The sequence below is a fragment of the Seriola lalandi genome, unplaced genomic scaffold (assembly GCF_002814215.2).
Source record: "Seriola lalandi dorsalis isolate HSWRI2012SDOR001 ecotype SW California unplaced genomic scaffold, Sedor1 jcf7180002054767, whole genome shotgun sequence".
Lineage (NCBI taxonomy): Eukaryota > Metazoa > Chordata > Actinopteri > Carangiformes > Carangidae > Seriola > Seriola lalandi.
The window spans coordinates 2,425,955-2,453,454 of record NW_019525320.1 but is presented as its reverse complement, the minus strand read 5'-3'; the positions used below and the strand labels follow the sequence as shown (position 1 = coordinate 2,453,454).

The window sequence follows — 27,500 nt, the reverse complement described above, 5'->3', positions numbered from 1 at the left end:
CTGGTTCTTACTGGAACTGTAAATCTTAAAAAGAAAAACAAGTCACAGACACAGTATATACTTTCATTTCTTTTTAAATGATAGTTGAGTTAATAACACTGCTGGGCACTGTAGTTTTTAGCAAACATCACTCATACAGGAGTGAGTAATGTGTTTGTTGAGGACTATTTTCTGCTGTGGATTTGGTACACTGCTGAGTATTTATGGTAACAGGACAGTGTATGTGGGATTGACTCAAAATAAACTGCATTGCCCATCTTCAGTGTTATGAAGGTACATGTCGTCCAGTGCAACTCTATGGCTCATGCAGTTTTTTTTAAACAGTTAATGGACAACAGTAGAGGTATAAATACAAAGGAATAAGCTATAGTATATCAGGCTTTAGCTCCATAGGCTATTCTCATTATTAGGATCAGTTAATCGTTGCCTTTGGTCTTTTTATGGAATTTTTTTTTTTTGCCAGAAAGAAAAATAAATAAAATCATCAGATTCCTCCATTCAGAAAAAGCTTAATTTCCCTTGGCCACCACCTGTTACAATATATTCTAACTGGCACCACAAAACTTGCTGTGTTACATTTAATTTCATGTAAAAACATCAAAGTGAAGATGAAAGCTTTTTACACTATATTAAGTGTGCACATGTGCATGTGTTTCAAAGCCCTGCCAGATGACTCTTATTACCAATACCATGTGGCACAGAGTGCTGAGCGCATCACTTCATTTGGAATAAACACAAAAAAAACACGCAAACACACACGGACACGCATATTGTCTTCTGTGTTGCATTGGCAGGCAGTAATACCGACATTAGCATATGAAAGACAGCAGCTGGAAGGTGTAGCTGTCACTGTTGTTGTTCCTTCTTGTGTTATTCATTTGGATGGCACTTCCTCTGTTCTTGCTATCCTTCGCTTTACTAATGTTCACTGTCACACTCCTTCCTGTCTTTCTGTGTGTCTCCATCTCTCTGTCAGTCATGCTGTTTTTCTTCCACACTGTCATCACATTGCTCAAGCAATGTAAGGGGCATGCAGTACATGTGTGAAGAGTGGACACAGACGGCTCTGACAAATATGGCGTATTCATGCATTTTATTTTATGATTTTTCTTTGTGAAAATAACAAACATATGCTGCCTTTCAGGAACTCTTAAAAGTTATGTCCTGAAAGTTCCCCTAATCTAGAAATCTCTGCTTTCATTTATAAAATTTGAAAGTGTTGAAGAAGCCAGTTTTTCTTTTTTCTTTTTTCTTTTTTCTTTACTGGAGTCATGCTTCTTAGAACTCAGAATAATGTGAGTTATGGTGTAAAAGTTACAGTAGATCACTTATCACAGGCTGTAAGTTGAGTTGAAAGACTGAGCTGCCCTCGGCAAAGAACACTTTATCTCAGATAGCAGCAGGGTGCAACCTACCAACTCAACTCTCTCTCCTCTCGTCCGTGTCTGTCTCTCTCTCTTTCACTCAAAGATGTAAACGTTCAAACGGACTAATTCCTTCAAAGCTACGATGAGCATGAAAGATCAGACTCCGCCCTCATTGTTAATTGATGTTCTTGTATTGCAGCATGAAAGCTGGATTAGCCTCGCTTGAGACTCTCATTATCAGTAACTACACTTACAGTTAGCTCCATTAAAGTTACACTACAGATATCCTGGACACACCTTGTACTAATCTCCTTTAGTGTAATTACTTCACTTCATTTACAGCACATGGAGTGAGCTGAAGGGTAATATTATATCTTTTTTATATGGACAGACTCATTTTGTATTTACACAATACAGGACACGCTCTTATAAAAAGAAAAACATACTTTTCCGTATTTTGTCTTTATAGATGGAAATTAGATTTTATCAGAGAAATCAGATCTGATCATGGGGAGGGAAATTGAAATTTAAAAAATGCTCATCAGTGTGAAATAAGCCTGAGATATTCAAACTTCATTATCACCTCTGGCTCTTTTCCACACCAGCCTTTTGTCCACTAGGCATCTGCAATAAGCTCCCTCCTTCCCGTGCAGGTGGCCAGTAGATGCTGGCATGTGACCGTAGACAGTTGCTGAAATTCAGGCTCAAGAGCAACATGACAGAGTGACTGACAACATTTCCCAGCTGGCATGGCAGCACCTGGAGATTCTCCAGGGATAGCTGCAGGATGTTGCTTTACAAAAGGACATCTGTGATGCTCTGCTTGTCCTGTTGCTACTGCTCCCGTAACCTGGAGGATCTGCTGTAAAATGGGGGATGAAAAAAAAGCCGAAGGTAAAGCTGCATTTTAGTTGCATATTAGTTTTAGTGAAGTGACTTTCATTTAAAGGGCCAATGTGTGTGTGTGTGTGTGTGGGGGGGGGGGGGGGGGGTTTAGGGGAGCTAGTGGTAGAAATGGAATATAATATTCATAATTATTGTTATAGTTTTCTTGGGTGCATAATCACCTGAAAGTAAGAATCGTTGTGTTGTTGCTAGCTCAGAATGAGCTCTTTATGTCGACATAGGGAGCAGGCCCTCTTCCATGCCATGTTGCACCGCCATGTTTGTTTCTACGAAGGACAAACCAAACCCTGGCTCTAGAGAGGGCCTTTCAAGTTTCTACCAAGCGGCAACCTCCAAGGCTGAAAAATGAAGCCAATGTAGAAGTAGCAAAAACTGCCCCTGGCCATCCAGGGAATGCAAGTCCAAAATTCACTTTCTTTTAGTTCTGCTTTGGTCTCAACCATCACCTGAGGAAAATATCTGTTTTTTTTTTAGATGTTAAATGCTTCACTATGTTCACCAGCTCACCTTCTGTTTGCTGTTTAATGCTGGACAGGTAGTATAGAGTGAGATTTTAGAGCTGTTCCACTCAAAACCAGGAACACGGCTGATGACAGCGGTGAATGTGAACTAAAACAGCAAAGTTGTTGGACTTTATAAACAACGCAGTGAGTTGAAGAGGCACTAAAAGAGCTGAGGGGAATTCTCCATGAGTTTGTCAGTACAAGCAACCCTGCTCACATTACACATTACACATAGTCATTTGATCCATTGTTCTGCTAACAATATTGATTAGTGCAGCTTTAACGACACCTTGGATCTCTGTGTCTGTTGTGGCCCTGGAGTTAGTCCATTAAAAGTCATAAAGTGCTTTAGAGTGTTAAATTAATTATACTTAACAATACAATGCATGTGATGATATTTGTGGTGATGTAATTAGCTTCATTATCAACCCTAATTTCCTATAGTGATGTCAAAGGAATATATGATCTTAATGCACGATACAAATCCTCATTTCAGATAAAAACTCAGCGGTGTAATGCTCGCACATGTAGCCCCCGAGGACATTCAGGACAGCAGCTCCCTCCCATCGGGTTGACTTTGATATCCACAGCAAATGTGCCACTCATTGTATCTCGCAGGAGGAAATGAAGAGAATTGCGTCACTACGTCAGAAAGTCATTTCCTAACGCCACCTTCCTACTTGTCAGGCTTTTCACTCACGTTGGCACAACAGGACTGCAACAAGGACAGCTCTGCAGGGACAGTCTGTCCTCTGCAGAAATAAAACAACTCTGGTTTCCGCAGGGGCCGCTCTGGAACAAGAAGAGGATCCAGAGTGATGATCCTTGAACTTATCAGATATTCATGCGTGGATGGGAGTCAGTTATCCCATACATGGAGGATGATATGCACACCAGCTGGAAAGCTCGCGCGGTGCAACGAGAGAGGGTGCAACAAGACTTTTTTTTTTTTTTTTTAATATTCAGTGGTGAAGGTGAAGATAATGGCACAGGTGTGCGAAACATTTTGGCTTTAATAGCGCAAATAAAAGCTGTTTCTTTGTATTGCAAGATTGCTTTTACATGCACTGTGGACTAATAAAGTCCCTGTATAAAAGAGAAAAATGGAGATAGAGATAGACAGAGAATTTTCTTTTTTTCTCCTCCCTCATTCTTCCTCTCTTGCCTTGTGTCTTGACCTCTCAGCCTCATCAATTCATCTGAGCAGCAGGGCCATGGGGTCATGTTTATAATCGCCTGAGCACAATGAGATACAGGCGTTATAATGCAACAGCCACTCATAATCCAAAAGCTTTTCAGGAAAAACAACGCCCATAAAAATCTGGGATTATGTTGTTCCACGCTACCGGTTCAGGGACAGGAATATCTCTCACTCCTTCTGTCTTTCTTTTTTTAATCCTCTCTAACTCGCGGTTTTTCTGCCTTTCCCTCTCGCAGCCTTAGTCTCTCTCTTTCCTTCTCTAAATCTCGTAAACAGCTTTCGTTCTTATCAGGATGGGATCAGACAGAAAAGGCTCTATTTGGAGGCTGCAGAGAAAAGTTTTCAACAAATGCATTTGTCTGGTTTATACTGCACTATAGCACAGTTAGGAGAGGAAGAGCGGAAACTCAGAGAGAGAGAGAGAATACAGTTTCTTACGGTTTAGAGACTGTTCTTCCACTTGCATTGAAAAGTCTTAGCAGATACTGTGTCCTTAACCCATCCCTGTATCCAGCACCCTGCTACACTGTGGCTCAGTGTACATAAGCTGGATTAGAAGGCCTGACACAAACACAAGCACGGATGCACGCCTTTAGCTTTGCATATTTGAGCGGCACAGCTGGATATCGGGCCCATGTGAAATGGGATAAAACTTTTACTGTCTCCTCATTTCCTGGTTTTTATGTTCGCATGGCTCGCTCATCCCCGTAAAGCCTTACAAGAAGGGGGCAATTGTTTTTAAACTCCTTGTGAACATGGTCTGCTAAACACAAAGTCTGTCCAGCCTGGATTCACATCCATACAGGTTTAAATTGCCTGATAGGGAGACATCATCCCATCCATACAGATGTGTGTCTATAACCCCCACAGAGGCATCACTGTGCAAAGCACGGACACTGAAAGCAATTCAGTCCATTTGTATACGCTGCCAGTGCGACTACAGTGCATTCATTCACCCGTCTCACCCCTCCTTCACTCCTCCCTTCCCACCTGCTTCCCCCTTTCCTCTCCCTTCTTTCCTCTGACCTCCTCATTTTCACCTGATGGTAACACCTACACACGATTAATGATAATCCACGCTGGCCATTGGCTGCGATTTGGGAGCATTTTATGTGAGAGGCAGCAGGGGAATTTTCGCTCACTCTTTCTCTGTTCCCAGTAGTGTCTTTTACTCAACTGACTCCAGCTTACTGAGGAAAAAGACACCAGAGGGAGCCGAGATAAAAGACACTTTGGAGAGGAGAGAACCAGTGAGCCCACATTCCCTGCTACTAATAGCACTATTTTGAAGAAAAACCAGCTCCAAGCAAGAGTAGGAGGAGGCAGACGAGGTTGCTGGTTATAAATGTCATCTTGGGGAGAAATATGATTCTTTTTATTCGGTTTTGGCCTAGTTTAAAAATCCTTAACTTATCTTCTATAGGAGTGAATGAGCATGAACAGTAGGCAGGGATGGTTCATGGGATGTCAATGCTGGTAAAAATTAGTCCTCATAAAACACTTCATATAAAGAAAATGAATTGTTATGCTATCACAAAGAAAGAAAAGCATACAGAGTGACGTTAAATGACTGGTTGGTGTGATTTTAGGGCCCTCTAGTGGTTAGACCTGCATGCACTTTGACTTTTATCAAGGGCTGAAGTATGTTTAAAAAAAATGAAAAAGTTATCTTCTAAAAAAGCTGCTTAGTTTATATTCTCACAGATGGATTACGTATTTGTAGAAGTAAGTGTTATCTAAAACACACTTGGTAATCAGGGTGTAAGAACAGACGGATGTCGGGCGTGAAATATGAAACAACACATCTCTGTACTGAAGCCACAGGCTGTGTTAGACAATCAAAATGCGAGCAAGATCTCTAACACCTGAGACACATCAATAACTCATTTTTTTCGTATGTTTTGTATTTTGAAATATAATTAAAAAAAAAGGCTGTTTACTTAATATTTCCTGAAACATCTTTACAGTTGTCAATATGTTTTCTTCAAAAACATATTGGCCACACATTGTGTAATATTCAACTATTTGCTGTTACTATTCACTTAAAAGTTTTTAAAGTTTAACTTGATATTTAGTAGATCGAACACCTCATATTTACTTAATAGCAATTGATTTTAAAGGTCATGTCTTCATTAACACACTTTGTTTTGACTATGGAACAGACTTCTATTAATCTATTCATTACATCCTTCATTAACTGATTCATTGCTTGATCTTTAAAATGCCAGCAAACTGAAAGATGGCAATCTCAAGCTCTGTTTTGATCAACAGTCAAAAACCCAAAGATGCAAGAGCAAAAAAAAAAAAAACCCAGGAAATATTTACATTATGAATTTGATGCATGATGAAGGTCCATGGTCAAAATATTGTGTCTCTAAAGAACTCAGTGCTGACAATGTTTGAACCCTTTTCTTTTTAAGTATTTGTTATGATTAAGAGTCTTGATGTTACTTCTCTTATTTTAACTTCTTTTTAAATGGACTGTGTCAGATGGCTGTGTAATGACTTCATCCGCAGCAAACCAAACAATGAGATCAGCACCAAACTGAGGGTGATGTGGTGGATTTCGTTCTATTTCTGAAGATTACCTTGTACAGATGCGTGTGTGTAGGTTGTACTTTGTGTGGCACACCACTAGATGTCACTGTGTCCTCACATTTTAGCTGTGGGGTGACGTGAGGACATGGAGACCCACTCCTCTCTCATGAGTTAACTTCCCAGAGGACATAATGGGTGGCTCGGTGGTTCACTGAGGCCTTGAGCTTGTTTCTCGTGTTTTCTGTGTCCACTGATCCATAATGACCAGCGTGGGAAAAAGATGAGAAATGCCTGTCTGGGCTTTACAGAGATTGTATTGATATTTTGATGTTGTGTCCTCAGGGTGAAGGTTCTGTATGACCACAATACTCAATTACAAAGCTTTGATGAATCAATAAAAGTTTAGGTCATTGTAAGTGCAACTTTTGTTGCACTTCCAGGCCTCCTAAAGTTATACTGACAAAATGTCAAAGTTAAGTTATTGAATTTACCTTTAGGGTTTTGGAAATCTCTCAGCTCGTGGGAAGTTGTTCTTACACTCATAGCACAAAGATGTTTATCTCAATCCTTTCTGAAAGACTTAGATGCAATGTGCCAGGTTTTCATGGTGGTTTGTTGAGCAAGAGTTTATCCTTTCTAAAGTTTTATATACCACACTGGACACTGTGAGGAAATAGCAGCATGATCAGTCACACTGTCTGGACCCCAATTTAGTTAGTTTTAGTGACAAAAAAGAAACAAGTAATAGGCAACAGGGTTCTCCTCTTAATTCTTAACCCAGTCTGTAGTGGTTTAAGAATAAATCCACATCCTTTTAAATCCAGCAATACAATTCTTCTTTGACTGTTCATGCAAAAATGGCATGCCACAATGCTCCTGGCTTGTTAACAATTTGTCAAACCTCTCTACAGTTTCATATTTCTTTTGCACAGTTTAATGTTCCCCTTTAGCAATCCATCTAAAGAGTTACACGTGATCTTTTTATTACTTGACATTTAAACTTTCAGTAAACATTACAAATTTTGATTGATTCATCTTTACATCTTTAACTTTTCAATACTTGCACCCTTGAAAGGAAATTGGGGGGTTGTTCATGGTCTAGTTCATTCATCCTGCCTCTTTGACAGCAGTTTCAGTTCCACCTTTCTTGTTTACCATTGTTGATTGTATCTTGTAGCTTGTTGTGTTTTGCTTCCAGCATCCCTCTTTAAATCACAGCTTTTCTTTCCGTCCTCCTGACTGTCTTCTTTACAAGCTCACTCTATGGGTTCAACTCCTGCCTGGCACTCGTACTGTATTTCATCAACCCCATGAAAACCACTGACTTGCTTTATACTGTCTAAATTACAGTGCAGTGTGGGAGTTGACAGGTTGTCCCCTTGAGGCTTATTGTACAAACTCGTGCCGTTCTGAGCTGAGACTGTTCAGTATAGTACTGAGCCCACTGACTTAAGCAATGAAGCTCATTTCAGGGCTTGTTGTTGTTATTGAATGATTCAAAATAACTGTCTCTTGACTGTTTATTACTAGTTACCCATTTCAGATTATGTTGGGTTTTTTTTCAGCAAAGCTTAGTTTAGTAACATTGTCTCTGTGTTGTGTATCCAGCAGTTGTACTTCTCTACTTCTCTTCCATTCGGGGCTCCTGGACTCTGCTCTACTCTCAGTATTGCCACTTAACTCCTGAAGTGAAATTTAGTCAGGCTTGGCAGTGGTGCTAAATGTTGGAAATACTGCTCATCTTGGTCCATGCTGCTGTTCGGCAGTTAGTACAGCCTCTGCCACACACACTCGGGACTCATCTCAAGTCAGCCTGCAAATACTGCTGGCCGAGCCTGGTTTTTTTATAGACGTGTTGATAATGTTGACATGTTTTGCATATTGGTGAAAATAACACATTAATTAACCTTTATTTTTATTTCTTCTGCTCTCATGACAAAAACACACATAGCCTAAGTTTTTCTAGATTCAGAAAATACATAGCACATTGAAATTCATTCACACCTCCCCGTGAAATATGTGGTGCCAGAGGTTTGTAAATGAAGATGCAGTGATTTCTTTAGCTCTACAAACCATGCCAGGTCTCTTTTGTTGAGCAATGTATTCTCCAGAGAGCAGGGTATTTTAAATCAGTTGGGGCAACACAGCTGACATTATTATAGCTGCAACGATTACTTGATCGATTAGACTGATGGAAAATGAATCGCCAACTATTTTGATAATCAATTAACATTTGGAAGCAAAGATAAAACAATCTCTGGCTCCAGCTTCTCAATTAGCGTGGCCCCTTTCATTTCATAGACTGGGCTACCAGATTAAACAATAATGGAAATAATCAGTAATTGCAGCCTTAAATATGATGGCTTTGTCTGCATTTTGGACTCATCCTTTCCTTCAAAGGCCCACATTGTAAAGATGAATAACCGTTGGTAACAGTATAAATTTACATGTCAAAGTTTAACCCTGTGCAAAAGCAACATGCAAACCTGCCTCACCACCACAGACAAATCCAATGAGTTTCACTGAAATGAACTGATTTCAGTTTGAAATATCACATACCATAAATAATGGTATGACTGGACTTTAAGACTGAAATACCTGAGAAACTCAAAAGTTTATTTTATTTAGGCTCAAAATTCACTCTGTGTGCACGGATTCAAGTAAATATTTGAAGTTCCCAGCGGTATTGAAGCCTCCAAACAATCCTTGCCCAAACAACCATCGAAGTGTACAGAATTGGCTGATGCAACACATAGCATAGTGTCAAAGCAGCAGTTTATACAGGGACAGAGAGAGAATGATAGGATGTTGTAAATCCATATGCAAGGTTATTTTCTCTCTGAAGTGTGGCTCCACTTCAAACACTCATCTTTCTCCAGTCAGTGCACATCAGCCAGCGGCCCCCACCCTTCCAGACTGCTTGCAGAAATAGCATCACTTTTGTATGGGACTGGAGGGTGTCACTGCGCAGTGTTTTTTCTGAAACTACAGTATGTGGGTATTACCATGGAAACTGCAGAGAACTGTCCAAATTACTGTCAAGGAGCCAGGATGCAGAGAAGTCAAATACATTCATTTGAAGATTGTGGCTTCAGCCTTTAGACAACTAAGTCTTTGTTGACAATTTTTCCCCATAAGAAACAAAATCAACACACAAGAATTTTGCCCGTTAGGTGTTTTTCTTTGGGTGCAATAAAACTTCCTGGCTTGACTATGAAAGGATTGTGTCTTGATATGATCGTGAGTGCCTAATAATATGTCTACTGAAGGGCATGAAATGTTCTCCTTAGCCTGGAGCTGTTGTGTGTTTTTGCACAGTGAGAGCCTTCTAGGATGAATGAACTCATGACCTCACTGAGAGAATGGCATGTTAAAAAGTTCAAATCCCTGTTGTGTGATTTCCTGTTGCACTGTGGGAGAGAGGCACTTTGTCCATTTCCTTACACAATAACAACAACAAAATCTTGACAATAATACTACTACTACTACTACTACTAATAATAATAATAATGGTAATGATAACGGTAATAGCAATAATAATAAAAAAAAATAATATTAATAATATTAATATTGATATTATTAATATTAATAATATTATAAAGCATTACTTGTAAACTTGGAAAATAACAGAAAACCCAACTAAAGCTGACCATTTAAATGACTGACCACCTCGTTATATAAATGATGTCATTATTTTCTAACCGTAAAGGGGCGGGGACGTTGTAACGGTTGAATCATTTCGGCCAATAGTGTGCAGGCACTGGAATTGCAAATGGCCAAGACATCGTGGTGCATTCAGGTGCAATCGGATATTTTCTTACCACAAACTCAGTGCTCAGACGGAAGCGTGTGGTGGGCAAATGCTCTTAGTTCAAATTAAACGTCGCCATTTATTAATGTTATATTAATAATATATATGTTATATAATATTATTATTAATATTATTAATGACTGTTTTTTAGGAAACTGAATTTAGTTTTAAGACTTTTCAAGCCCAGCTGATAACCTGAAAGCGGGATGTAACCAGTAAAATCCTCCTTCATAGGACATTCAGTGAGTGAATGGTTTACATAACTACAACGTGAAGCATATTTCAGGCTCTTTTGAAAACATACTGGAACTGAAGTATGAAGCTTTGACTTTGATGTTTTAGAATTGTCTGGATGTAAGACAGAGGTGGAAAGCTATCGAACTCTGACCCATACACTGAGAAAGGATTACTGTAATACTGCATTTCATAGTAAAATCAAACATGACCTCACTGGAATCATGTTTTCTTTGTGGAATTAAGGTGAAATAGATTCCAACAAATACTCGCCCAGTCTTTTGCAACATCAAGTAGCATAATAACACATTAGAATATGATATGATCCAAACATAGGCCTATACAAAAAAGGCTAACCTTGGTAACTGAAAACACAGGTTTGGAAGCAGCTATCACACTCAAACTGATGACTGGGAGGGAGTAATGCTAAATAATAACTCACTATAAATCAATAAACTTCTCTGATGCTGCGTAAGGTTTATTACATCAGTAAAGTTTGTGAACACACTGGTAAAACTGATCAAAATACTTCAGTAAACCAATCATACTTAAGAAGATAGAACATATTTTGGCAGTTATTGTTTACACATCCATTGCTGACATTCTTTGCACTTTCCCACAAATAGTGGGGTAGGCTATATTTATCTTGGTTTGTGTGTGACTTGTGAACAACTAGGCACTTTTTGCAATAAACTCAATTGAATGGAATTTTTTGCAGATATGTGACTTTTTTATCTTATATTTTGTTACAATTTCGTATCTCATGTACATTAGCAATTTCATAACTTTTTGAAAAAGTTGTTTGAACTACTTTTTAAAAGTGTATTTAGTTAACTAAATTAGATTTCTCCCTTGGGTAATTTTACTGTTGTTTAACTTCTCCCACTTGTAAACTAATTGGCAGCTTGCCAAGCTATGCTTTCAAAGAAGCTATCCCAACACTGCTTTTACAAGAGTATTCAGCCAACAGTAATACTGTAGTTTACTTTCAATACTAACATAAAATTTCAATGTTGCAGATAGGAACAAACTTTCAATTGCAGGATTTTTTAAAGCCCTTTCCATGTTGGAGTTCTTTGGACTTGTGTTTCTCCTTAGTAAGTAAACTGGGTTCCTTGGACTGAGTCCAGCCCACATACAGAATGACTGTGCTACCACATCTGGATCAATTCTTGCTCACACACAGATAATCTCAAAAGCTGTCAGCCAACACAGGAGGTTAACAGCCCACATGGTGGAGGACCCAGGCATATGTTTGGCCAGAAGTCAGTATATGCTCCTGCACATATAATATGAAAGTGGATATGTTTGGTTTTGGAAGTGTGGTTTCGCATAAACAAGCCATTTAAACAGGTCATGTTCGTTATTTTACAGAAAAAACTATTAATCGATCGATTAATCGATAATTAAAGTGGCAGCTGCGACAGCCGTACTACAGGGCACCCAAGCAGAAAGATTGGGAAATGGGAAAGTTAAGTAGCCGAGGGACCGTGAACGCAGCAGTCTGGGAGGGTCTTGTGAGCATCGGTTCAGCTCCTCGGACGCTCACTCTGATCACAGCTGCTTCTAGGGAGGAGGAATCGCGGAGGTCCTCGGTATTTGAAAGCACAGTCTGGGAAAGGTGAGAAAAAAATTTGTTTCAGCTTTTATTAGTTTTGTCAAACATATTGAGTTGATTAAATGAGTTCGAGGTTTTAAAAGGAAAAGTAGTTAAACGGCCACCGCTGTCAGTTGACACGTTAATGAGCCGAGATGGCAGCAGCAGCAGCAGCAGCAGCTCGGCGACTTGAAACCTGTTACTTGTTTAGAAGTTTTCTGGCGAAATGGCTCAAGTGTTTCGAGGTTTGTTTGATAAAATTTCGAAGGAAAAGTCCCCGAAACTGTGGACACACCTGTTTGTTCTGACCAGCCACATCCTGTTGAAGATATGGATCATATCGGCATTCCTACCACACAGACCCAGCCCCTGTGTCTACCCACAATATACTTTATTATGTAATTAAATGACATGGACTTCAGCTGTGGAGGCAGGCAGAGGCGATCTTTACTGCCTGTAAAAAAAGTTGATCCTCTCTTCCTCTTTGGAAACCTGACTGGCCTGTAAACGGGAATCCGTAGTATCGGATGTTTTCCCTTTGAATAGGAATTATTGGAAAGCAAAAAAAAAAAAATATATATCAAAACAAATTCTAGGCAAACTAACGAGTGGCTTTCTTCATTTGGTTATGCTGTCAGGAAGTCTTTCCTCCTTGTCTGCGCTAAATAACTGTGAAAACACTTGTTTGTCCCGAGGAAATTCCTCTCTCCGAGCCACCACACCCTTGTTGTGCAGCTCGGCTACTGAGGCACAGACCCTCATATCTCAGAGCGGCGTGTTCCCTTGTCTTGGCATGTCCCTCCATAACAAAAAAAATGCCCAGTGAATCAACGTGAAACAAAACTATGTCATGCGTCGACATGACTTCTCCCATTTGTGTTTGTACACTGAAACACACACACACACATACACACACACACACGTACACACACACATACAGGGTGTTTCAGGACAGACACATGTACAGGAGAAGAATGCATAAAATATGATCCTACATCCTCCTGGCTTGTCTGTCTGTGCGTGCATGCTTGCAGGACAATATGTTTTTGTTTGTGTGGCTACTACAGGAGAAGCTATGATGTCATTGTAGCTGAACAGCTGAGTGCTGACCAAGCTGTTTGCAGGTAGTGGACAGAAGTGACTGTGTTACCCAGTGGTACACAAATCAGTGCCAGTGCAGTTGAAGGAAATATTGTGGAAATCCCCAATCCAGTTAGAATAAAAGTCCTGTCTGCTGTTGTCATCACAGTGGGATTTTAACAGTCATTGACTGTACCCAGTGATGTAATCCAGAGCTGCTCAGTGGGAAGTGGGCTGCATTAAGGTTGTAAAAGTAATATTAGACATATTATCTGCACGTATAAATACTGTATATGGATGGTTGGCTATTTTGGTATGCAGAAAGGAAAAAGGTGACACACAGAGGAATGCTTGCAAAAATCTAATTAGCAAAATGATGAAGTTGAATATCTCTGATCAAAACATAGCCATTAATTGTTCTGCAACGTTTCCTGAGCATGTAGTGCATAAACGAGAAAGGTGGAATTAAAATGATCTCTGTTAGTAATGGGACAATATTGTATAAGTAATTAAACACAACAAAATATGTAGAAAAAAAATCATAATGTGAATATGATGACCAACCAGGTCAAACCAACCACAGTAGGGGATTAGTGGTATTTTCAGTGTTGAATAACCAGACAGTTATTTTCTCTATCAATATTTTGGTCTATAAAATGTTAGAAAATGGTGTCTTGTTTCGCCGACCTACTGTCCAAAACCCAAATATGTTCAGTTTGCAATGATTATAGAACAGAGAAAAGCAGCACGCGGTGCTGAACATAATGTTTAGAGGATAGGTTCACATTTTTTCAGCTCTATCCCAATAGAACATTCACATATGCAGTTGCACATTGGAAGAGTTATCGGTTGCTGTAGTTGTTTTTCTTGGCCATACTGGCTGCTAAGAGATAGCTTCATCAAACAAGTTCAATGCAAGTGATCGTCACTCTTTGTAAAAATTGAATTCTTATGTTCAGCTAATGTTAATATGAGGCTTCAGCAGTCTGAGTTAGACATGTCAAAGTCATATCCTACAGAACTATGTCCACACTGCTACGTTTTTGTTTTAAAACGCGTCTCTCTTACTACGTCTTCGCCTCCTGTCCGCACTAATCCGGAGTTTTCCGAGCCCTGAAAATGGAGACTTTTGGAAACGCTGCTGGACCCGTTTTAGTTTGAAAACCGGGGTTGTGTTGTAGTGTGGACGGGCCAAAATGGAGACCTTTGAAAACTATGACGTAGACACCCACAGTCACTCCCCGATTGGGTCTCATCAGCCTCGACTACCAGTGGTGAATACAACAGGGATAATGAAATACAAGCATTACTGACCTTGTTGTCTTTGGTTGCAGCTGTTGAGAAGTTAAATTATGCATTTTAATGCTACAGCTGTCTTTGCTGTTCCTTGTTCGTAGTATCTTTTGCAACTCATCAACTGCGAAGTAGACGATCTGCTTTCTGTTTACCCCGGCGCACGGATGCCCAGTGTACATGATTGCTCAGTTATATATGCGTTTTCAGGTGTGGTAGTCTGGACGAAAATTGTCTCTGATACGGAGCTAAAACGGTCATCTGGACGGTTTTCGTTTGAAACTGCTGTTTTAAAAGTAGTAGTGTTGACGTAGTTTTACTGTGACATTTCCTTGTTATGTTTCCATGGACAGTGTTTGTGTGGTGAAATGTAGCGGAGGGATTTTAACACAAAGCGGGAACCAAAAGGCGCAAAAGAGTAACTTTGACAGTTGCTTTAAAAAGGGATTTCTTTGCAGCCAGTAAGGACGAGAACAATTAGCAACCAATTATTATACCAATGTATATATGGGCATGTGAGTATTCTATTAAGATAGCCCTTAAAAAATAAATATATTCCGACAATTAATCAGTTACTTAAATAAACAAATCTTTAAATTGAAGTAAGAAGACACGGTGTCTCATATTCACAGTATTGATAGTATGACAGTGTGTTCCATCTCTAGCATGTGAGCTCTTATTCTTCCCTTCTTGCTGTATTGAGGTCACCTCAGAAGCTGAATAGCTCAGTACAAAAGCCCTCATGGAAAAATGTTATGGATCAGAAGCCCCCATATATACCAGGTTTGCCAGAGGCCATTTCCCCCCAATGATGTGCCTCATTTTGTTCCTTTCAACATGCTCTCTACCACTGACCTACTATAAGTGTTTTTACTTTCGGCCTGTTGTATGTGCCCGCCTGAGATTCAGAGATGGCGAACGTAGGAAGTTAGATTCAACACACAAACCTACAAGCAAATGTTCAGGAGGTCCTACATAGACAGAAGGGGGGGTGTCGTTCAGTTTTTCCATCTTTTCAGCTCCTATTCAATGTTCTATAGCAAGCTGCTGGGTTGTGCATTGTTAAGCTATAGGAGCTTATCAACTGAGGTGTTCAAACACAATGCTCCACAGCATCCTGTCTCAGATTAGTCTTCCCATCAGCGGTCATTTCCAAGGGAGGCCAGTGTCATACTGAGAACAAACACAGAGAACACAGGAATTGGCTGAGTTTAGACTCTTTTTCTGTTTCTGTTTCTGTTTTCATTTGATGGTGATCGATTAACATGTCTGCGTGGAAAACTGTGTCTGCAGTCTGTGGGGTGTATCACGCACAGGCAGCATGTAGGCAAGACAATCCTCTGGGGAATAAAAATAATCTCTGGGAGAGTTTCCTGTTTGGATCTCAGTGCTTGCAGTCTCAGGAAGTCCCTAAAAGGACAATTTAGAAAGCTAAACAAATCTTCTGAGTTACATTAGCAGTTGAGCCTTTAGGGATGGGATGTGATAGCTGGTTCCATTTAGGATCCAGGTCACTTAACACTTGCATTTGTTAAGTTCAGACATTAACGAATGTCTATCAAGCCTTTTATCTCTCCTTATTCTTTTTTTTAAATGTATCACTCTGTAGCACAAGTGGACTGTGTGTTAAGTGTTAATGTAGCTGATCACCTCAAGTCCATTTAAGATTCACGTTGAACTGCAAAGATGAATTGATTTCTTGGTTGACAGAAAATTACAACTACTATTTTGATAATTGGTTAATAATTTATTTATTTTTTTATTTTTTATTTTTCAAGCAAAAAGACCCAAAATTCACAAGTTCCAGCTTCTCAATGTTGCTGCTTTTCTTTGTCTTACGTGATCGTAAACTGAACCTCTGGGTTTTTGGGGTTTTTTTATTTTTTGAAAATTTGTCTGGCAAACAAGCTATTTCAAGAAGTCACACGTGGAAGCTGTGATTGGTATTTTTCCACTATTTTTTTTAAATTAAACTTCAATCATCTGACCTTTTTATAGAAAAAATGACTTTTTGATCCATGTATAAAATAAGAAACATTAAAAGTGTTCAATAAATGTTCGATATAATTAATGTCCATGCTTATAGCACGCCCACAAATGAGTTTGGTCAGACAAAATATCGCTTTAAGATGTGCGCTTGGTTTCATAGAAACAAAACAAAAACAAAACAATTACTTGATTAATTGATAATGGAAATAATTGTTGCTGCCCTATATACATATATATAACAAAGAAAAGCAGGAAATGCTCTCATTTGAGAGGCTGGAATCAGAGAACATTTGGCATCATTTCACCACTTTCCCTTGAAAAATAACCAGATTAATCGATAATGAACATAGTAATTGCTTATTTTTCTGTTGACCCACTAATCAATTAATTGTCTGATCATTTCAGTTCTAAAGTAAAGGCTAAAATAACAGGTACACTTAAAAAGATTTCGATAAAATGCTGTTGAGCCCATCCCTAACATAGCTGTGAGGCACAGATGGACTGGACCATTGAGAGGAACAGTGTTGGTGACTCCATCCAGGCTGCATACATGTGTGTGTCAGCGCTGGCTTTCATTTGTGCTGCGTATGTGAGTTGGTAAAGAGGAATGCAGCACCCTAAGGATACGCAACATTAGCTCCCTGATGGTGACATCACACTGCAACACAGGAGACAGAGAGAGAGAGAGACTGGAGGAGGATGGGTAGAAGAGAGGGAGCCATAGGAGCAAATAGAGTAAGAGAGTACAATCAAGTCAGTTGAGTCACCATGTCCAGCTAAGGTGGTGTGTGTCCATGTATAACCACTTTATAATGTAACAGCAAACTCTGCTCGAGACTTGGAAAGCAGAAATACATTCATGATTTCTAACCAAATCCTGATTAACTTCGTTCCCAACTCTCACCCCATGACTAATTCATCCATTTATTTATTTCATACTCATGGAATATTAATCAAAGACTTACTTGCTACACTTAAGGATTTTTAAGTTTCTTCATATTTGTGCTACAGCATGCTCATGTTCTACTTTTGACCACCACGCCTCTCTTTCCTTCCTTTCCCTCCATCTGTCTGACTTCTCTGTCTGTTTGTACTGCAAGCTCAGGCTCAGGGGCGGATGAAGGGATAATTCTCTGTGATATTTCTCTCTTTCGTCCTCTCTCTCTCTCTCTCTCGCTCTCTGAGTTGAGCTGTATGCACTGTGATAAATTGGGCTGGTGGAGTCTCAATGGCTCTGTCCTATTTTGGGCTCCAGCTAGGTTCTCTGACTTTAGCCGCTTCCCTGGCCTGGATCCTGAGCAGCCGATTCTGGTCTCAAGTTTGATTCAACCTTGAAAATTTGAGTTTGGCTTCAACTTCTTTGTTCAAACATCAGGCAATATGTTGTTATGTTTTGTAAGGAGAAGAAGAAACAGTACGACACAAAACAGTAGAGTTGTTTTAGGTATGTCCTAATCAGTTTTTTCGGCCTCCAGTTCCAACCAGTGTTTGATCCAGTGTGTTTTGTTTTCTGCTACACTATACAGCTCCATAGTACGCACTTAGTTTTAAGTAGGTGTACATTAAAATTAATAAAGTAGCCTAAGTATGTTTATTGACTAAATTACTTTGCATTAAGTATAGCCTGCACCTCTCTAAACGGTTTCCTCTAAAGGGGAACTCCTCCGACTTTACACATCCAGGTCTTTGGGAATACTGCTGCATCTTTGTTTGAAATCTGATAAAATTGCCTCAAGTTCAGTCTGGGTTGAAGACTGCGAGTTTGAAAATGAAAAAAAAAAATGTGTGTGTGGTATTAGAAAGAAGTAAGCTTACCAGACCTCTGTAGCCCGACCCTCATCTCTGCCTGAGGGTAGCTACTCGAGGCTACATTAGCTACTTCTAGCATAAAACACCCGAATGTCTGACTGAACTGTTGGCAGATGTGTTTTTTGACAACGAAGTAGATTGTGTGGATTAAAAAGAAGATGATCTCTCTGGCTCTGTGCAGACCTGGCATTACCCTCTATCTTGGGTGATCTGATCACAAGTGGACAGCTCTAAGTTCAGGTGTGAACACACCCAAGATGCATTGAGGGCTACATTTCAGATCTGATCTGAAACTGACATTGACAACTGCCCTGTCGGACTGGCCGAAAACAGCACCGCATACATGTCTATAAGTATATGGACGGAGATCTGACCATAAGTGGTCACTCGAAACACATGGACACGCATTCTAAAGCCACGTCTGAACAGGGCCACTGCCATAAATCTGACAGTGTTGTAGGGAGAATGCAGTAGTCTTTTAATGGTTTGTAGGGCTGCAACTAACAATTATTTCCATTTTTTATTAATCTGCTGATTATTTCAAACATTAATGTTGAAGATGATGCATTAAAATTACATATTTTATCTGACTGTCAAAAACATATTTGGTTAAATATAATAAAAAACGAAGAAAATCAGCAAATATTTACAGCCCCGAAGCTCAAACAAGTGAATATTTAAGGGGATTCTGCTTTAAAAATGACTAGTGATTAATCAATTGCTATAATAGTTGACATTGACAGATAATTTTCTGTTGATCAAATAGTTGTTTGAGCTGTAATGTTTTGAACCTTTTTCCGTTGTCCGTGTGGATCTGTTGTGGCTGGAAAGTTTGGACAGGATTCACACTGAAGCTGATCAGCAGTTTTCAACCAACAGCAGCACTTAACACGGGTAGATGCAAGTAGATGCAAAGCCACCTTTCTGTAACCCTAAGCTGCTCCAGCCATTACAGTGTTAGTTGAAACTGTTTTGCCTTGTGTGTCACCAGTGCAGTTTCTGAAGTTGGACTCACCTCTCCAAAATATGTTCTAACCTGCCAACGTTTGAATCTGAGGTCTGTAACTAAAATAATGCTTGTGTGTACTGTAACATGTCAACAGAACCGCCACAACTTTTTGGCATTAGGGATCAGTCGGCTAAATGTGTACATAAGCCTAAATCATAAGTATATTTACACGTGCTGTATCTTTATAAACTTCGTGTATAATCCTGTCCTCGGCATTTCAACCAGGAGAGAGGGAGAGAGACTCTGGTGGGGGGAGAGATGTTGTGTGTTAAGTGGAAAAGGAGGGTTGAAAGTGGGTGAGACATTCCTCATAGCTTATGTCCTCCCACATTTTTACACAGTCAGACAGGGTTGTGTATGAGCATTCATTGACCTGTTGTTAATCACCATGTGGAATGCATTTTTCAGCTTTGAACAATCAGTGTGTCAATACCTCTTCTGCTAACACTCAGCCGGTATTCGTCCATGACACCTTCTTGCTCATATGTCACCTGTGAGTGCACCGTTAGTTTATATTTAACAGGTGGTATCCTGGCAGAGCTGATCATGCCTTTTCTTTTTTTTTTCGTGTTTGACTTTAATCTGCAAATTTAAGGAGACTTTACCTATTATATGTATCCAGACCCTTTATTCGGTACAAAACAGAAGCACAACTTGCACAGTTTCGACTCTTCTTTCACATCTATATTAGGACAGTTTCTTCTAATCTTCCTTGCTACTCTGTCAGACTTGATGAAGAAGCATCTTTGATTAAAAGGGGGCACCTTAAGGTCTCCCTGACCAGACCACTCAAGTATTCAGACTGTTTCTGAAGGCATCCCAGTTTTGGATGGTGGTCTTTCAGGTTTGTTGCAGTCTGAGGTCCTCATCCCAGTCTTACACCTTGTCACAGGAGGCGGGGCTGAAAAGCTGATCGGTGCCGTCTCCAGCTTCCCAATTCTCTGTGACATGAGACATTAAATACAGTCCAGGAAGTGTGGTGAACAAATCCACAAGTTTGAAGTTTTATCTGATGCCAAAACACTGCACAGTGGTTTATAATACTCTGGTGCTGCATCTAATGTTTAATCTCAGAATCGATGAATCTGTCTGTTATCGCTATTTAAATATTGAATCATTCAGACTATGTAGCGTCAGAACATAATGAAAGAATGCTTGTCATAAATTCCCAGAGTCCAATGTGATATCTTTTTTTATAGCTTGATTTGTCTGACCAGCAGTTCATTAGTGATTAACTGATTATCAAATGTACTGCAGATTAATTGTGACTTATCATTTCTGATCTGTAATACTAAGGAAAGTTCTCACAGTGGCAACAATATCATCTTTTGTTATAAACAGTGACGGATATAACATTTAGGTCAAGTGTTTTCCTGTAATATTGTGTATATTGTCTTGGACTGTTTTGTATAATAGGACAGCCTGTAATTGTTGGTGGCAGGAAGGTCGGACAGCTTCTCACGCATGACCAAAATACTGAAATATAAATGCAGCTGTCAGCAATCAGCAACATTTCAGAGGTGTGGTTCACCTGCCGTTTGTAACTGAAACAGAAGCAAAGTGCTTTTTTTAAAAAATGTCAAACATGTCATTAATTGAAACAGCTGTCTGTTTATAAAAAATAAACAGCAGCTCCACGCTTGATTCACACACTCGCATCACGGTGCAGTTCCACTGTTGTAACCGAGCACAGTGGGTGTTTTTAACAGCCGGCGCACTCGGAATAAAACAGAAAAGATTTGAAATGCATTGGGCCTTAAAATAACCAGCATGGATCCGTAGATAAAAAGCTTGGATCAGCTCGAGGAATCTTCAGATGTGGTTGTCAGAATGCCTAATATCATGACAATGTAATGAGGGAAAGACGTACAGTAACTCTGTGGATGCCTGTTTGTTTTGATCTTTTGAACTCTTCTGTGCATTCAGCATTTAGATAAGTCTAATATCATAAAGTAATTATTGGACTTTGGGCTCCAACTGGCAAGTTGGATCTTATTCTGACAGCATCCTGGTATATTGTGTTTCTGTTACTAAGGTAAAAACACACAAGTGCCCCCTTCAGTGTACTTTGACGAATCTGCTAGAATTGGTCTGATGCAAGCCTACATGACATTTAATAATAGAAGTTTTATGGCTTGTACATACTTGTAAACAAACCGGTCACTAAGTGCAGGGATGGTGTTATTACCTTGAGTTTGCTGATCCATGTGATTCGAATCAGGTTGATGTTTCCAGAAGAGAAAGAAGTTTCTGTCTCTATCTGACTTCCTGGAGGTCACTGAGTGGTTTTGTGCTTTTGTTACCCCCTACCATGTCTAATGAACAAGACTGGCTAATGTGTTACTTCTAAAGGTGTGACTCAGACCCTGCCGGGGAGAGATCAGCGTCTGTGCTGCATGTGCTAGGAATGAGAACTTTGTCCTTTCCTACCTCACACAGGGGGAAACATTACGCAAGACAGGATCATTCATCCAGAGACACGTGTGAACATGCACTGTCTTGCTAAGTTACACGACCTGTTCCTTTGAGGTGTGTGTGCGTGTGTGTGTCCAGGTACTGTATATCTCTGCATGTATACTGTGGCTGATCACTCAGTATATGACTTAAATGTGTTTTTGGATCCCCTTTGTTCTTTGTATCAACACTGTGATCTATGCAGCTGTACTGTCATGTGACTGTTGTGGTGGCATTCATTGCTGGAGCTATTTCAATACCACACACACTTAGCTATCTTCATTTCAATTATTTATGAGTGTTTTCCACAGTTTACTCTCTTTACGATTATTTATCTCCAACATCGACAGAAGCCTACTTACCACGCCATAAAATGCAGTGCACACTTAATTATTGATTGTTGAATATGAATGAACATAGAGTGTCACAATACCACAGCAAACGGCAAAGCGATAAATGCAGGCACTGTAAGATTATACTATTAATAAGCTTACTGTATTAGTTTTAATGTAATTTTACATTTAAGTATGATCTTTGGCTGCAGTTAAACTCACTAGAAGACCTAGGATGAAAGTGTCCTCAGTAGCATTGACTTCATATCAATGATATTCACATGAAATAGTAGAACCTCAGCCCTGTTGAATGTGCGTCTGCTCTGATGAATTCTCAGACACACTCTAACTGTCCTTTAGCAGACATTCTTGTGAGAACAAACAAGGATATCCCACACAGAGTCTCGAGCTGTCTGACTTGAAGAAAACGAAGAGGAGGGGATGGGTTGTGTTCGACTCCTCCTTGTGCTAATAAAGCTTATTTGAAATGATCTGAGGGGAGAAACTCAAGGAGAAAGAATGACAAAATGGGTGAATTCCAGTTGTCTTTCCTGTCGCTCATTTTCTCTCATCTCTCGGCCACTGCCATTTATGTCCCACCAGGAAGTCACGTAAAGGACATGGGGAAAATCCACAAAACACATTAAGTGACTCCAGATCGTCACCGCCAACGTCTTTACCGGATAACATAGAGACAGGAACCGATAACGATAAAACTAAGATAAAAGTTATTACAGCTGAGGACTTCCTGCAGTTTTGTATAAGGAAAGTCTTGGCTCTGTTCTCTTTGCTGAAAAGCTTTGAGTCTGAGCCACCTACAGGAAGTGTTGTGTACTGCACAGTTAGAGCAAACAAATTAGTAGTAGTAGGTAATGATAAGTAAAGTGAAATCCTAACACAAGTGGTTTCATTGGGCTACAGCTGCCTGCCAAATAGCCAGCTACTCTCCTCTACGCTGCCTAGTGCAGTTTTCTTACACCTAAATGTCAAGAGTGAGTCTAGAGGCGCCGGCATGTTTCTTTGGATTTGCTTGTGTCAACAAACAAGTTTAACACCAAGAGTCTTCCAGGGAAGTGTGTCTGAAAATGTGCGCCATTATCCCCGTGTTTAAACGATTATTGTATCTTGTCCCTCTCTGTAAAGGCCAGCTTTTCACTCCCCCGCCCTTGAGTGTGGCTGTTTGGAACAACTATAAACTCTTTTGCTTTTTAAACATGAACGGGCTACAGTTATTATTTCCCTAGTCCTAACAAGGCTTTTGTCCAACTGATGTGATGAACAGAATGTTAATTTGTGCAATCACAAACGTCACTGTCAATTTATTTTAAATTAGATATATATTATGTAGCATTGATTGCCTGAAAATGTTTTGGGTTTTTTTTGAAAAATTATTTTAACAGTGAAAATGTATAGATTAGTTGACCAAATGTTTCAACTCTACTTGTGTTACCTCCTTAAACATCTCTCAGCTCAGCTGCTCTTCTATTCTGGCCGACTCCTCAAAGATTTGAGGGCACCCCCTTGTCCAAGTCATAAACAGAGTTTGGTCACTGTAACAGAAAACTTCCCAAGATTTTACTTTTGTTCAATTTATAAATGAAACAGTGGTTAAACTTTGATATTACTTTGCAGCTTTACTTCAAATGCTCATGGTACTATAAGTTTTTCGTTGAGTGAATATTATAAAACCACATACCGTCTGAATTTCTTATCAGACGAGGTTCCAGTCCAACCTGTCGCCTGCATGCCATGCCATTCCCTCTCCCTGACTTTCCTGCGTCTTTCACTGTAGCAATCCGAATAAAAGCAAAAATGTCCAAAAAAAAGGTTTTCAAAATCAGTGATTCACCAAGACTTTTCAGCGGACACATGATGTCTCTAAGTAGCTGGAAACTGAGACTGCTTACCTTTTGATTCTTCAGACATTCAGCAGGTTTTTACGGGCAAACAAATAGAGCAGTTTCATTTTTAAAATCAGTGATTTGCCAACGCTCTTTGGCAGACACAGGACATGACATCTCCAGCGGCTGGGAGCTGAGCTGCCTAACATTCGCCTGTCTTTTCCCTCTGATAACTTAAGATCCAGACGTCCGATGACTAAAATCCTTCATCCGGTTAAAATATATAATCACTTATTTCTCTGGGTTTGAGAATTGCTGGAAACATTTGGGATAATATAAATACACAATTCCAAAAAATATATAACATAGGTCAAATTGTTTTTAGACATTTTAATGTGGAAAAGTTACATATTACAACTTAAAGGGCAGCAGAACACATCACATGCTGTCTTATTTAGGAAGAAGTCCTTGGAGTCCTTGTTCTCGTCCTTGTACTGGCACAGTATGTGTGTACACACACACACACACACACACACACACACACACACACAGGCACATTAATGCAAAGGAAAAGGGGCCATTATCCCCACTAAGCGCCATGTGCTGCCATTGTCACAGCGGGCAGCATGCTGTGAGAGAGATTGTCGTCAGTAAGCTGCATTATTTCATCACAGTACAAGATCTGCAGGACTAGCCCCATTTTCCGAAGCTTTCTAGGGCTGCATTGTAGCTTACAGAGTGTGTGTGCCTGTGTGTGCATGCTTGTGCGTGCGTGCGTGTATCTTCCCTCTGGCAGTGACAGTATGATGTATGGAGTAGCAGCAGCCTGCTATCACAGAGAACAGGTGGCTCTCTCCAGAGACAAACTGACAACACACTGGCCTGATTTAATGTGTGGGAGAAAGAAAAAAAAAAACGCAAACTGAACAATTGTCTTTTTATTGTTGTGGTGAAAATGGTAGCTGTTGTTACAGTGAGTGAAGGTAAATCACAGAGGCTCGCGCAAACTGAGATTATCAAATGGAGATACACATTACATTCTTTAACATACATCAACACCTGGGTCTTGTGAGTTATCTTTAGGGCTCGATGTTGTTTTTAACAAAAAAAAAAAAAAAATACTGTATAATGTCTCCTTCAGCCTCCTCCTAAATAGAATACTTTGTTTTGGCCACAATAAATAAGCCACCATGCAGCCTGTAAGAATTGAATTGCGTTTAGACTCTATGAAGATTTCGTATCAACTGGGCCTCTCCAGTCCACACACCGACTTTCTGAGGAAACAACTGTTTATACAAATGCAGTTTATCATGGCTTAACACAAAAATACTGTGACTGATATCACAGTTACTAATACTTTTGTGAGTGTTTGATAGTTTGTTTATCTGTATTTATTACTCAACAAGTACTTTTATATGTGCGCAGATCTGTTTCTTTCTAAGGTCACTTCTGCATATTACTCAACAGGAAATTTCATATTTCTTAATAACTCCTTAACACTGCAGTAACTGGCTTTGTGGCCACTGACATACAATATGATCACCTTTAAGTTGATACGGTGGACTTCTTCTCTAACAGTTGCACATTAACACATCCAGAAGACACGGAGCAACATTAGCATTCATTTGCAATTGTGGTTCTGTCCCATTAGTAAATGCAAGTCCAGTATTCACTTCACTTCACTTTTTGGTCTCCACCTCCTGAGGGAAATATCCGACTCTTGCAGCAGCTAAATGCACGACTGTGTTCACCAGCTAGTTGCTGACTTTATCTGCTGTTTGGTGCTGAGCAGGTAGTTAGTATACTGTGGGTGTTCAGAGCCTTTTTTTTTTTTTTTTTGCTGACTACCACCTTCCTGCTGCTGCTGAAAATGATGTTACATGAGCGACGAGAATGAAACAAAACAGTGAAGTTGTGGGCCCAGAAACCAAAACGATGGTTTGAAAGATGCTACGAAGCTCAATGAAACTGTGGGGAGCGGCAGAGTTGTGTCACATGTTGTGGGTTCATCACTAGAAGCGACACCTTTTGTGTGAAAGTAGTCAGATAATCCATTCTTTAGCCGCTTTAAATAATAACGCGGTATTTCTGCATCATTCATCAGCTGTGGTTTGGACTGTGTGTGTGCGTGCGTGTGTGTGTGTGAGAGAAGATGTTTAGATCTTTGGGGATAAAAGTCCTGTGTTAGTCCAGGTAGTCTGAGATCTGTGGAGGCTGATGCTGATGGCAGGCGGCCAGGACATTGTCTCATCACCTACTGCCTTCTCTCCATTATTGTCAGCTTGTGGGAGATGGCTATTGATCCGTGTGTGTTTGTGTGTGGGGCCATATCTCTCTGGCAAGCCACGTTTCCACCACATATACACACCTTTCAGGATTACAAGCCAAAAGAAAGGGAGACAAATGTGCACAATACAGAGGAGTGAGACAAACCCAGGTGGAGCTGTAAATCACATCGCCACATGGGTGTAGAAGAGACACCTTACGGATTGTTTTTAATGCGATTGTGTGACTGAGGCCATGCATGTGCAGCAGCGTGTTGAGCACTGAGCCTCTCCTCCTGTTCTCTTCCCTCCCACTGCTGTTCCAGACCAGCGCTGAGCCCTCCACCCAACTCTGTTTTTCACCTCACACACAGGACGCTGCCCAGGAAAGGGAAGAGGGTGCGGCTCTAAAACAGAGTTGGATCATCTTTTTTTCCCCTCGTTTTCACTCTATTTCTGGTCGCATTTTTTCACCTCCTCTGCTCTGTTTGAAAAGACTTGATTCCCACCACTTTACTGACTGTTTGTTCATTCTCAGTCATCTCCAACTTGAACATATAGACTAATCAAAGTGTATTCTGTTTGTAGATGGCAGCCATCAGGAAGAAGTTGGTGATAGTTGGGGATGGTGCGTGTGGGAAAACCTGTCTGCTCATCGTCTTCAGCAAGGACCAGTTCCCTGAGGTCTACGTCCCCACTGTGTTTGAGAACTACATCGCTGACATTGAAGTTGATGGCAAACAGGTACTTCATATTTTAAATTTCTGCTTTTATGTTTTGGTGAGATGACTGTGAAATAATTGGTTGGAGAGTAGTTAAGTAAATTTACTCAAATACTGTATTTGAGTACACCATTACTACACAGAACATTGTTTTTTTGTTCTTCACTCCACAACCATTATTCATTTCATGACCCTTCAGATTTACATTGTGACCCTTTGGAAGAAGCCTGAGCCTTATGTTGGAAACTAGTATAGTAACAAGTCTTTTTACATTGTTGTGCTTTTACTTAGGCAAAGGATCTAACTTCTTCCACCTCCACTAATCCCAAATATCCCTCAGAACAGGCAGGTTTATGTGACACATGAAAACTGCTGCTGTAGTGTTACAAATGTGACCCTGTTGGCTCTGGTGTTTGAGAACCACGTGCCGTCAAGACTGATGGGGATAAGTGCGCATTGTTAGCAAATCTGTGGGTCTTTTCATTGTGACAAGGCTGCAGACCTCCAGCCAACAACAGGAAAAGGATCCTGTACAGGGTTGGACCCCCCC

At 40.1% G+C, this 27,500-nt stretch overlaps 1 protein-coding gene and 1 long non-coding RNA gene across 2 annotated transcripts in view; one reads left to right on the top strand and one right to left on the bottom strand.

Moving 5' to 3' along the window:
* Positions 1 to 12,054: 12,054 nt before the first annotated feature.
* Positions 12,055 to 27,500, top strand: part of LOC111669021 (rho-related GTP-binding protein RhoA-D-like) — a 20,577-nt gene continuing 5,131 nt past the window's right edge. Inside the window, exons 1-2 of the mRNA XM_023425240.2 lie at positions 12,055 to 12,181; positions 26,817 to 26,972. Coding sequence (XP_023281008.1) covers positions 26,817 to 26,972 — 156 coding nt within the window. The 5' untranslated portion in view covers positions 12,055 to 12,181. The remainder of the gene's footprint in view (positions 12,182 to 26,816; positions 26,973 to 27,500) is intronic.
* On the bottom strand, positions 19,946 to 21,812 carry LOC147818020 (uncharacterized). The gene is made up of 2 exons (XR_015438393.1): positions 21,526 to 21,812; positions 19,946 to 20,278 (listed from the first exon to the last, which is right to left on the bottom strand). It is a non-coding gene; the product is annotated as an uncharacterized LOC147818020 (long non-coding RNA).